We start from the raw sequence: 13,242 nt of genomic DNA, 5'->3' as shown, positions 1-13,242 counted from the left end.
TTTTTTTGTCAGAACTCTAAACATTTAAGTGTGCCTGTGCCAACCTGAGGGAAAAAAGGTCTCTTATCTTAGATGTTCTGTGTATGCCTAATAGTCTCTACTCAGAGCTCCTGGAAATAAAATGGCCTTAGATCTGGACATTATCTCTTACCCCAGAAGCCTGGAAGTTGCTGTCCTATTCTGATAAAATTCTCTTTCTTCAGATTTCTTTATTTCAAAATTAGAATTCCCCTTCAGCCTCAGCCATCCAGATGACCTGAGTGTGGGAACAGGTCACCAGGTCACCTGAGATCCAGGGCATGGGAAGGTCTTCCACTCTAGCTTGCTCCTTGTATGGGGACCGGCTGTGTGCTGGGAACAAATGAGAACCTTGGGGCTTTCCCAGTCATTTACCTCACAGAACTCTGGCTGCAAAGTGAGTCAGAATGGCAGTTCTAGGGCCCAGGGGCCCTGGCTCCACATTCCGGAACATCACTGTCAGATCCAATCTAAGTGGCTGTCTTTTAAACAGGGTCCTGGGGCACTGACTAGGGACAGTGTTCAACTGACCCTCAATTCTATATTTTTTTTATTTATTAGAAATTTCCGATCTAATATCATTAATATTATTGTAAAGGAAAGAGTTGGCTGTCTTTTAAACAGGGTCCTGGGGCACTGACTAGCAACAGTGTTCAACTGACCCTCAATTCTATTTTTTTAATTTATTAGTAACTTCCCATCCTTTGGAGCAAGAGACTTCATTGAAATCCTTGCTCTCTTACTACTAGCGTTGGGCCCTTGGGCAAGGTCTCACATGTCTCAGTTTCTGCAAGTGAACCAATAGGGTTAATGCTACCTATGTTGTGGGGGAGTTTGGCAGGGGTGTTGTGGCATTGTGAGCTGTTGGTGAAATGGAGTTCCTAGCACAGAGTCTCGCTGATTGTCAGTGCTGAACAAATAACTGTCTTTCCCCACCTCTGTCCCAGAATTAAAAATTATAAATACATAGGCTGCCTAGGAAAATGTTGCCAAAAGATTCTTAAATCAACTACAGTGAAAGAATGGATGCCAACTGGCCATGAAGATATATATTGTTGTAGTATGTTTTCTTAAATAATAATCAGGATACAAAGGGTTTAAGCATTACTGCCTTTGGGGATTCTGTGAACTGGGAAGGAGGGGGCTGATCAGTAGAAAGATGTCTCAGACACTGCTTGAGGCCATAAACAGTTGTTTGACTGCAGCATTTTGACAACATAATCCTGCTTAATTCTGGTTTAGTTTCCTTTTTTTAAAAATTGGAGAATTCATCGTTGAATTTAATTCTGTATTATCAGACAGATGACTACAACAATTATGTGACGAAGGATTTGACTTACCTTTGGTCCACCGTGTATGAACTTGGATCACTTACATAAAAGAACCCTTTTTTTTCATACTAGTAGAAATTGCTAGTGATCATCTTGCCTCTTAAATCCCAAAGCTGACTACTTTGCCACTGGGCTGTGGTAATATTTGCAGGGCATGGCAAGAAATGAAGTTGCTTTCCTTGGAATGCCTGCATTTACCAATTCAGCCTCTTTTTCTCCTCACCCCTCCTACCCCCAAATCTCAGTGCTCAATGAGAGTTGGTCAGCAAGGGGCTGGGCAAGAAAAAGTATATTAGTGAAAAGAAGCCATCCATGGTCAGTAACCACTCTTATTATATAGTGTATGATATTGTGCTAAGTGTAATGCTTTGAGTTTAATGTTGCCTTGCCCACAGGAATGTATAATCTTGTAAGTAAAAAATGCTGATTAGAAACACTGTCTTGAGTAGTATCCATTAAAGTAGTATTTATTAGGGGGACATTAGGAAGTCTATGATGCAATTTTGACCATTTAGATTGAACTTCTACAAAATTATTATCTATTTTCTAGTAATTTTGTTGCAATTCCACTTATTCAGAGATCACTGCTGATGAATATTGTTTAGAAATGGGGACTGTTTCCATAGCCTATCAGAGCAAGGGTTCTTGGGTATTTTGTTCATGGTGGTATCTACAGGCCCTAGAATAGTGCCGGCACACGGGGCTTTCAGTAGATGTGGAACAAATGAGTAAGTACACTTACGCCATGGTACTCTTTCTGGAGAACTGCAGGTGCCACTCTGTCTTGTTAGGTAGGTTCAGATCAGAGTTGCCCATGAAGGGCTTAGGATACCCTTTCCTCCTGTTTGGCTGTCACACTTAATGATGCACTTGTTTTGTGGTGGTCGGCTGTTGCCAGGGAACTGAGGAAACGAAAGGAAGGCATTGAAAACAGCTTTTTCGCTCTTCTTTGGGTGGCTGTGCCTTGATGTCCAGGCCTGGCTGGCTGGCAGTTTGGCCTCGAGGTGAGGACTGTAGCAAGGCATGGGCTAGACAGTATGACCGTGTCTTAAGAATACATATATGCCAAAGAATGGTTCCCTAGGCCATTCTTTCAGCAGCAGAAGCCACTTCTCTCTGCACATCTCCCCTCTTCTCTTCTCCATAGCAGTGAGGCTGTGATTCATTCTTTTCGTGAGCCTGGAGGAAATGGCTCAGCTGGCTTGGCTCATTCATTTCCTTGTCAGGAAAGTCAGTGTGACCTTGACCATCAGTGGGAGACCTGAAGCAAGCACGTAGTATTTGGCTGGATTCACTAATGATTGAAAAATACTTCTGGCAATTCACCATGCTCTAAGTGCTGTGTACTGCTAATTTATTATCCTAGGTGGGGGTGAAAGATACTAATTTGCAAGACTCATTTCTGATTTACCTGGGTCATACTAAGCACAGGGCCACTCCCAAGGAGGCCTTTGATAAATATCACTGAAAGAAAATTGTTGAAGAAAATAAGATGATGAGATATACTTGCTTTGAGTCATGGAAACTATACCTAATTTGCACCTGACGAAGTTAGTAGAAAGTAACTTTGGATTTAAAAAGTTCCTCTAAAGATTATTCTCCTTCAGGAGAGTTATCTCTGCAAGTCCAAATCCAAACATAGGCCCTTTGTTCCATGCTAGTGTTTTCTTTGGTAGAGGATTCCAGGTCAGAGAGAGCTACTGTGACCTGCTGCTTAGGGAATGGTGGCCAGATGAGAGCTGGCTTACATCACTGACTAGGAAAAGTCAGATCAGGACACCAGCCCCAGGGGCCTTTGCTTTTTATGCAAAGCTTGCTGTTAGAGAGCCATTTTCTCCATAAACTGAGCTTAGAGAAGAAGGCATAACAAACCTAAGGTGGTGAACTTTTCAGGAGCAAGAGTTAGTTTAAATATAGATGATCTGCTTTACTGGCAACTTGGAGGCTGCGGTGGGACTTGTTGTACCTTTTGTAAGACAAGTGAGGAAAGATGTTGGCACCTGTACATGTGCAGTTTGTTTATGAAATATAAACTCTCCTGTTGAAGTGAGGGCTGGAGAGATCCGTGTCCAAGGTAGCATGTCATACCTTAGCTGGGAAAGAGGTGCTTCTCCACGCCCCCTGCGAATTGTCTCAATCCCTAGAGAAAGTTGGGACAGCTAGAGACTTAAAGCACTATTTGTGGAGCATGGACTCTGGCAGGGGTGGGGGGAAAAGGTCCTGTGAAACTAAGTCATTCGGCTTGATTTTCTTTCCCAGGGAGGAGAAACAGTACCTTGGGGGTTGTAGTGTCCGGTCCTTATTCAGAGAAATGTAGCTCTCTTCAGCTTTAGGCTCTCGCTTTATGTACACCCGAGCCTGCTCAGAGCCGAGGGGAGCTGATAGGAGTGGGGTCGCCTCTGTCCTCTGTTGTAGGCTCCAACGTTAGTGGGTCTAGGGCTGGCCATCGTGGGTTTGCAACACATCCTCCTCACTATTCCACAGCAGCTGTCTGGAGCTTTTTCTGCTGTGCCTGAACTGATGTCATTTCCCTCTTGGCAGACAGCTTGGGCTTTGCTGCGTCTGAGATATGTCACGAGAAGGTGGGGGTGGGTTGGAGCCAGACAGTGGGGAGTAGCAAGGAGAGCAGGAGGTAGAGTGCCTGCTTGGTCTCAGGACTCTGTTTACTTTCTCTGCTTTGCTCGGGAAGGCTGCTTAACTGGGACTGCGGAGCACACAGGCCCACCAGGGGAAATGCTCATTCCAAGAACTTAACTTTTAAAAGCCCTTTGTTGCAAACGTTAGTGTGGATGATGCTCTTGCAGGATGCCTTCCCTTTGGGGTCTTAGACAGGTAATTAACTGGTTGTATGTACGTGGATCCGGGTTGGGAAGGGAAGAAGGGTGGGAGCTTGTTTATGGTACTACTGCTTGGGGTGGAGGGACCTTTTAGAAAATGTCTCGCAGTTGTAACAGGACAGCTCCCATACAGAGACTTCTAGTCTTTCCTTGGTGTTTATAGTGGCTCCTTACTTCTAGAGCCTCCATATTCTTAACTCCCTACATCCCTGAGTCTGTCTGGGGCCGCCCATTCTGTTTTTCCATTAGACACCATAGGACCATTTCCAGAGCTTCTTGGAGGAAACAGTTGAGAGAGATTGAGGTGGGGGAGGGGGAGAGGCAGAGTGGGATTCTTGATCAAAAACCCTTTTTATTCCTTCTCCATTTTGGTTTGGCTAGTTGCAGAGATTTCTTCACCAGTTCTCTGGTTCTGAAGAGATTTCTGAATGGGGGGATGGGACCTTCTTTTCATGGGGAGGGCTTTCTCCTTTTAAGCCTGTGGTCAGGGCTGTGTGCCTGAGGGACGTAATGGACACCGTAGAGGGATGGGGGTGGGATGGACCACCTTTTGGCCTTCCTGACTGATTTTTCAAAACCAACAGACCCCTATGGCCGAGGCTTGATTGTTTGGGGAGCTGCTGTTTGAAGTAGGGGCACTACATTATAGCCGGTAACCTAGTTGGGATGAGAAAACAGTAGCAAGGGGCCAACTGCTGTCTGCTTTCGGACACAGCTGTTGCCGACTGTTTGTTCCAGGGCTTCTGAGAGTTGGCCATCCCCACCCCCTCCTTGGTCTGAAAGGCATGTCTGTATCGGAATGCGTAACTGTAACTGGCGGCCGAGGCTGTAAGAGGGGGTGGGGAGGGACACACCCTCTGCTGCCTGTTCCTGGTGAGGAAAAGCCACAGAAAAGATCAGACCAGAAGCCTTAGAGAGTCCCTGTTAAGGACTGCTGGTCTTAAAAGTGCTAGGTGAGCAGATCTCCCTTGGGTTGCCTGAAATTCTTTTAAAAGTAAGCTTCTCTGACTAGCTCCACACATTCCATTATTGCTCTTGTTGATCTTCAGTGTTCCTTTAATGCAGCTGATGAGCAGAGAATGGGGTCCCATTTGAGCATCTCCTCTGTCACCCAAGACTGTCATGGACACAGTGAGCCCTGGTGAGGCTTTTGAGCAGCATTGGAAATGGGATGGGAGGAGCATCCCATGCTAGGTCAGATGACAGGGAGAGAGCCTGATAGAGACAAGAGCAGGGCTGGGGAGCCAGAGAGACTTGTGTTCATATCTTGACTCCTCTGGGGTCTCAGCAGGGCAGCCCTGCGTAAATGCTCTGAACCTCATCTTTGAAATGGAAATAATAAAACCTGCTCAAAGAGTTATTGGGAGGATTTTTACAAAAGAATGTATTTAAAACAGTAGCACTTTGGCGGGCCGAGAGTAGGCATTTCGTTAAGAACAACTGTTATTTTTATCTACTCATTCCTAAAGGATGCAGGACCAAAGGAATACCAGAAAGCAGAGGACGGACTGTGGAGGGTGTGGGTGGGCAGGAGATCTCGCACCAGTCATTTGGTGACTGCTGTTGTGCATTGACTGAGAGTTGGGAGATGTATGTACCAATATACATCTTATGTCCTGGGCGCAAGAGGACATCCAGTACCCTCCACTCAGTTAAGTGAGAGGATGCAGTGATGGGTAAAGGGCCGGGTTGGTTGTCATGAGGAGCATCTCGGAGGTTCAACAGCAGGGGAATCTTCACTCTCGCTTCTGAACAGGTTCCTGGTAGAAGGTTGAACTAGAGAACCTCTTGGAGGCCCTTTGTGTCCTAGGCTTCTGGGATTCAAGCTTTGCCTATAAAAACCTTGAGTATTTTGGTTACAGAATTTTGTGTATTTCTAGGATTTCTGTGCGATAGTGTAACTATGTTCTTTATTGGACCTATGTAAAAGCCAGCCTTGTAAAGATTACTTGGTGATAATTTTGTTTTTTAAAAAATGTCATAAACTATATATGCTATTAGTCTTTTTAAAAATTTATCTCTATTGTTGAAAGTATTATAGATGTCCTCTTTTTTCCCCCATTGACCCCTTCCACCCCATTCCACTCCCACCCCTCCTACTCCCCACCTTCCTTCACCACTCTATTGCTTGTGGGCCATGCATATATGCTTATAAATTCCCCTGTTAATCTCTCCCCACCCTCCCTATGCTATTAGTCTTTATTATACATAATATGTATGCACTTTTAAAATATTTTTCCCCTTTTAATTCACAACTCACAACCTTGTCTTATGTGATAGTGTGATTCTGTTTCTACAAAAGTACATGCTGAGTACTTGCCCAAAATTCTTCAGCTCATTAGGGAAATGTTAGTTGACTTTTTTGTGTTTTTTTAAAAAGCCTGAAGGTTTTCTCACCTAGACTGCTTTGCCTAATGTCTATAAAGGGCAGAGAGTAGAGTAGGATTAATGCATTGTTCCAGTTGGGACATATTTTCTGAAGGTTGTTTCTAGGTGGCCCAGGGACCAGATAGGAAAGACATTGCTCTTCTCTGTGTGAACATTTGCATTTTACTCTGAAGACTCTCAGGCATGCATCATCTACTGAATAATGCCACTGCATGGAGATTTTGAACACTTAATGAATGGGGTCAAGGAACAAAGGATGCTAAGACAAAATAAGCACAGTCCTTACTTCCTGGAAGCTCACACTCTAATGCAATTCTTAAAATGCATAAAAATCACCTGTGAATCAGGCTTACTAAAATTCAGATTCAGTAGGTGTGGGGTGTGGGGATATGCATTTCTATGAAGTTCCTCGGGTGGTTCTGATCCTGGAAGTTTCTGGTCACACTTTGAGAGACCCTCCCCATTCCACCCTACCTGTAGTAGCCTGGAAATAGTCACATTACAGTGTGCTGAGACTACAACTGAGGAATCCCCAGGGACTGTGATAGCAGAGGGTGGGAAAGCATCTAAATCTGGTTGGGGGAGGGGAAGTGGCTTGGAAGGCTCTCCTGAGAAGTTGATATCTGACCTGAATCTTGAAGGATGAGTAGGAGTTTACCAGACATATGAGCTGGGGAAAGAGCATTCTAGACAGATCAGGTTGGGACTGTTGTTGTTTTCTCCTGTGGATGAGAAGGGAAACCGTCATCTGTGGGTCTTTGTTAAAGAACTTGGCTCAGCAGTATTGGTGTCCTATATGTCACAGAGAAGGAGGAAAGCATTAGGGTACTTCAGTCAAAATGAGTGTGGCATGAATTCAGGGTCTATAAAGGGCAGATAGGCCTGTACCTTCCAGTGAGCTGTCTTAACTGTTCTTTGTGTGGAAGAACTAATACAGTGTTCTAAAGAATAGTTTTTGTACTTAGAGGAGCTAAAGTTCAGAAGAGAGTCACCTGCTGACCTTTTTTTTGGAATAGCACAATGTACCAAATTTTAGATAAAATACACATTGAAGCATGCTATTTTAGTTTATTTTTGTATTATCTGGCAAGATCAGAGTTTTCTGGTTAAGGGAGAATCTATCATGTATACCTAACAGATGGATTACTGATTTTCAGAGAACAAGATTTCAATGGAATGTTCTTAGTCTGCTGATTTACATGAATTTTATTTCCTGTTTGACTCAGAAGGCATTGATTTTATAATGCTGAAGGATTCTTATGACCAATATTCTGTATCTGGAAAGTGTTGTGCACCTATTTTATTCAAAACATGTTGTACATACAAATAGGTATAAACTCTGTCCCTGCCCTCAGCGTTTACAGTCAAGTAGGGGACCTAGAACAAGTGTGCAGGTAACTGGAACATTAGGCAGGTGATGCTGAGTAGCATTAGAGAGGAAAAGAGTGCTCGATGAGTGAAGAGGAGTGAAGAGATAGCTTTCTACCGGTGGCCCTTTCCACAGTCCAGTAGTCTCAGTTGTTGCACTCACTTGTAGGGCCAGTTGAAGATAAGTTCTAGTCGATGGAATGCAGGCTAGATCCATCAAGACAATAATTTATATCTTGCACCTCGGAATGTTGTGGGAGGGGCTCACTGCACCCCAACTTGTCCTCACCGATAAAGTAAGATGATCTCTGATACTAGAAATGAGTAGTCTCCAACAAAGCTGGGGTAGGTCTGGGATTCTCTCAGGCAGTGTGCTCTTTCCTTGTTAGAATTTGTCATGGATAGGGACATCTAAGAGGAACCAACTCCTGGTCCAAGGGGCTCTTTGCATTCTTGAAAGGAAAGGGGGAGCTGGTACTTATAGGCCCTTGTTTGGCCTGATGCTTGCTGATTGTCAGTTCATCCAGAATGTTGAACCCCACTTGCTCCCTTGCATGGTAAGAGATCTTAGGGTCTTACAAGGACAGCACTGAAAACGCTGTGGTGATAGCCAGCCTAAAGCTGCAAGGTGGGAGCCATGACTATGAAGAGGGAATTTGCCAATGTCTAATTTACCCATAAACTACTGATTATTATCCACCATTTACATGATACTTTAAAAAATATATTTTTTTATTGATTTCAGAAAGGAAGGGAGAAGGAGAGAGAGACAGAAACATCAATGAGGAGAGAGAATCATTGATTGGCTGCCTCTTGCATGCCCCCCACTGGGGATCAAGCCCACAACCCAGGCATGTGCCCTGAACAGAAATCGAAACATGACCTCCTGCTTCATAGGTTGATGCACAACCACTGAGCCACGCCAGCAGGGCTTACATGATACTTTTATTATTTCATCAAGACAGCCACCCATGAGGTAGGCAGTCTTATCTCCTTTCTACTGTGAGGAAACTGAAACTCAAGCAGTTCTCTCTTCAGGATCACACAACTAATGGTGTCTCTGGGCCAGGTCCTCTCAGTGTTGTCCTACTCTTTCATGTTGCCCTGGTGTGGTACTAGCACCAAGACCTCTCTGCGTGTCCTGGGCCCAGCAGAGGACTAAGTGTTCACTTCCAGTCATCGTTACCCTCTTTGTGTGCTTAGCCTCTCTTTACCAGGTTCAGGACAAATTGAGCAAGATCCTGCTCGGAAGGTAACTGGCTGTATATGGTGCAGCACACGCCAGGTGACACTTGTTTGTACTACCTGAGGTTGGAGCCAAAATCCTTATCGGAACTGATTTGTAAAAATCTTGTGACGGCATCACAGAACACTTCAGTTCACTATTGTCCCCTAAAGGTGAGAAAGGGTGGCTGTCATCTAAGCCTTTTCAAGTGAATTTTTTTTTTTAAATCCTCACCCGAGGATATTTTCCCACTGGTTTTTAGAGAGAGAGAGAGAGAGAGAGAGAGAGAGACCAATGTGAGAGACATCGATTGCCGCATAAGCCCTAACCAGGGCTGGGAATCGAGCCTGCAACTGAGGTATATACCCTTGACTGGGAATCGAACCACGAGTTGACACTAATCACTGGACAAACTGGCCAGGGCTTCAGGTAGATTTTTGAACCCAAATTATCTCTATTACAAGAGGTACTTTTAAAGAGGAATGTGGCTTGTTTTTCCATCACATTCCATGTTATCAAAGCAAATTCAAACTAGTGGACTGGACAATAAGTTAGTGGAAAAGAAGACTGTCTGCTGATTTTGAAACTTTTACCTAGGATGGAGCCAAAGAAAACATTTACTTTCTCCAGTGACATCCCATGAGTTTGATCCACTCCCTCCCACCCCTTTCCCTTGAAGAGGTAAATTTTAGTCCAGAAAAACAATAATTTTAGGCTACTTAAAAAGCTAGGCTATAAAATATCTTCTCCTGCTTGATTCCCTACCAACCAAATACTAGTTTCCTAACTCTACCTCCCCCCTACCCCCCAGCACTTCTTGACTGTTTGTGCTAATCTATAGTTGAAATAGCCTGGCAGGTTGACCTGTTTTTGCCATTTCTGTGCCCCTCTGTAGCCATTGCTTCCTTGGACAGGGCTCAACTGGGCTCGAACCCTGGACCTCACAAGAGGCCTCTATTGCCAGTTGTTGGAAATGGAGATTCAATCTGAGGTGACTGGCTTGAATCATCTTGTTCTTTTAACTGAAAGGGAGAGGAGGGGCAGTGGTGGGAAGCTGTATGCATTTTAGGAGAGTGGGAGACATGCTTTGAGAATGGCTGGAATATGACACAGTGCCTTCTTTTCCTGAAAGTGGCTTGAGGGTTTGCTGGGACTGTGTTGCATATAAGACATTGGTTCCCTTGGGCACTGCATCAAGGAGGCCAGAGTATTATTGTTTGGTTCTCTTGTTTAACACACTCCTCTCAGGAGCTTCCACTAAACTGTGACACACAGTCTCATTCATGGTTTTATATACTGCCCAACTTATTGTGTGGTGTGGTTTCATCAAGGTTTGGAAATCCCTGGTTCCCCACCAGGCAGTGGTGTGAATGCCTGTGACCTCCCACTCCTCTGGGTGTGGCTCTGGACTGTGGTGAGGAGGCCCGGGATAGGCTGGGGCAGGCTGCCAGCAAAAATAGAATGTGCAGTCACTCCCCTGTCTCTGGGTGAGGTTCCAGAATAAATCTGGACCAGGCTTAGATTTTGCTGGGTTACTATAAACCTGTCATGACCAGAAAACCCTGGGTAGGTCCCTCCGCGGTAATGTGAAATCACATCACCACAGCGTAACAGTTGGAGGATCCCTTCTCGTACCTCATAGCTAAGAGGCACAGGGAGTGCGGGGCAGAATCAGCCCCAGGAGTTACTTGACTGTCAGTCACCAGGATCAGTACTTTCTGAAGGTTTTGCATCCTTTGCTAGGGTAGGTGCACTTGAGAGATTGACATTAGCCCTGCTCTCAGGGAATTTATAGAGTGGTTGGGGAGCCCCTGAGGCTATCAGACAACAAGACTGGATGGAACACGATCTGCACTAATTGGGGGGTAAAATTTGTCTGGAACAGTGGTTCTAAACTAGGGGAAGTTTTGCCCCCCTCTCCAGGGGACATCTGGCAATGTTTGGACATTGTTGGTTGTTACAACAGGAGGGTGGGGTGTTGCTACCTGCTTCCATCAAGTGAAAGCCAGGGACACTGCTAATAAACATCCTGCAAAGCACAGGACAATCCTCACAGCAAAGAATGATCTGGGTCCAAATGTCAATCATGCCAGAAACTCTGGGCAGGAAACTAAGATCCAGCCCTCTGGCCCTATCCCGTTTGCTCAGTGGTTAGAGCATCTGCCTGTGGACTGAAGGGTCCTGGGTTCAATTCTGGTCAAGGGCACATACCTCAGTTGCAGGCTTCCTGGCTCTGGTCTGGGTGTGTGTGGAAGGCAATCAATTGATGTGTCTCTCTCACATCGATGTTTCTGTCTCTTCCTCTCCCTTCCATTCTCTCTTAAAAAAAATCAATGGAAAAAATATCCTCCAGTGAGGATTAAAAAATAAAAATAAGATCCAGCCCTCTGGAACTGACATTTTATCACTTAATCTGAATAATCTGGATAAGCAACTCCCTGAAGGGTAGGATCCTAGTAGTGCCCAAATAACGTCATACAGCTTAAAGACCAATTAGGCTATGGTTATTTTAATGGCAGCCATATTTCAAGCCAGGTGCCTATTGCTGTGGCTTGGGTAGGTGCACGTGAGAGATTGACATCCCTTTTCTAAATCATCTTTTAATCTTTAAGTATAAGGTCTGAGAGTTCAGAAAGTTCTTTAGAGTTATTCAACATATTTTGGAGATGAAACCTCTGGATTCTGAAGATTAAAAAAAAATTGTATCTGTTTGCAGGGAGACCATTTTTTTTTATTTATTTATTTTTATTTTTAAATATATTTTATTGATTTTTTGCAGAGAGGAAGGGAGAGGAATAGAGAGTTAGAAACATCGATGAGAGAGAAACATCCATCAGTTGCCTCCTGCACACCCTCTACTGGGGATGTGCCTGCAACCAAGGTACATGCCCTTGACTGGAATCGAACCTGGGACCCTTCAGTCCTCAAGCTGACGCTCCATCCATTGAGCCAAACTGGTTAGGGCAAGGAGACCATTTTTAATGTGACCCTTTGTCCGAGGCAGAAGTAAACCATTTCCTTGAACAGTGTTGAACTTTTTATTGGCACTAGATCTCTGGTACTTGTCTCGAGACCAGCAGGCACACAAGACAAGTCCCATTATTTTTTCTTTAGCTCCCAACAAAAGCCTGCATGGTAGGATGGAACTGCTGGAGGAAAAATGGGGTTAAATTCAGAATTTTGCTTAAAATGAGGACTGTGCCCGTGTGTGCTCTTCACTGTCAAATGAAACTGGTGAATCTCTTTTAAAGCACATCAGCAACAAATTAACTTGTACCTTCATATTTCAGATCCCTTTCAGAGAAGTAATTTATTTGATCAAGAGCCATGTTCAAGATATAACAAACACTTTGATGAGCTAGAAACCAGTTATAGAAATAGTATTGAACCAAAAGCCATAAGACCAGGGTTTTGAGGATACCAGTTCTCTCATCTGCAGTCTTATGCTAAGTGTTAGTTCCTTATCCATAAAACATGGGTAAACAAATAACTTTTTTTTTATTGATTTGAGAGAGAAAAAGAGAAACATCGATTTGTTGTTCAACTTATTTATGCATTCATTGGTTGCTTCTTGTGTGTGCCCTGACTGGTGATCGAACTCACAACCTTGGCATTTTGGGACGACACTGTAACCGGCTAAGCTGCCTGGCCAGAGATAAACTTTAAAAAAAATTTTTTATTTATCTTTATTGTTGAAAATATTACAGATGTCCCCCCCCCCCGCCATTGATCCCTTCTCTCCAGGCCTTCCCAGCACTATCGTCTGTCCATGGGTTTTGCTTTTTTTCTTTAATGTAACAGTTTAGTTAGTACGAAGTTCCTCAAAGGCCAAGTTCACATCTTATCTGTTGTTTTTGTACCTGTCAGCATGTAGTAGGAAAGTTTAGGTTAAGCCCTAAGCATGAAATTCTTTCCACTAAAATTTGGGCTTTAGGTTCAGAAAAGTTGTTCTAGTTGTGTGACCACTCTAAACTAATTCCCTCATTTCCTATAAAGGGAATATATAACATATATAAAAATGCCCAGCCAAATGCTTAATTAACACAGACACTGAGTAGAACTTGGTTCTCTGTTG

The 13,242-nt window shown here is 44.0% G+C and overlaps 1 protein-coding gene across 4 annotated transcripts in view; it reads left to right on the top strand.

Annotated features, from left to right (window-relative positions):
* WBP1L (WW domain binding protein 1-like) overlaps positions 1-13,242 on the top strand; it is a 58,400-nt gene that overhangs the window by 18,514 nt on the left and 26,644 nt on the right. Inside the window, exon 1 of one of the 4 annotated variants that reach the window (XM_005878226.2) lies at positions 4,140-4,181. The exons of the other annotated variants lie outside the window; for them this stretch is intronic. Coding sequence (XP_005878288.1) covers positions 4,155-4,181 — 27 coding nt within the window. The 5' untranslated portion in view covers positions 4,140-4,154. Of the gene's footprint in view, positions 1-4,139; positions 4,182-13,242 lie in introns of those variants that run through there. 4 annotated transcript variants of the gene reach the window in all.

This window comes from Myotis brandtii, unplaced genomic scaffold (genome assembly GCF_000412655.1).
Source record: "Myotis brandtii unplaced genomic scaffold, ASM41265v1 scaffold550, whole genome shotgun sequence".
NCBI lineage: Eukaryota > Metazoa > Chordata > Mammalia > Chiroptera > Vespertilionidae > Myotis > Myotis brandtii.
This window is presented reverse-complemented; position numbering and strand designations above follow the sequence as displayed.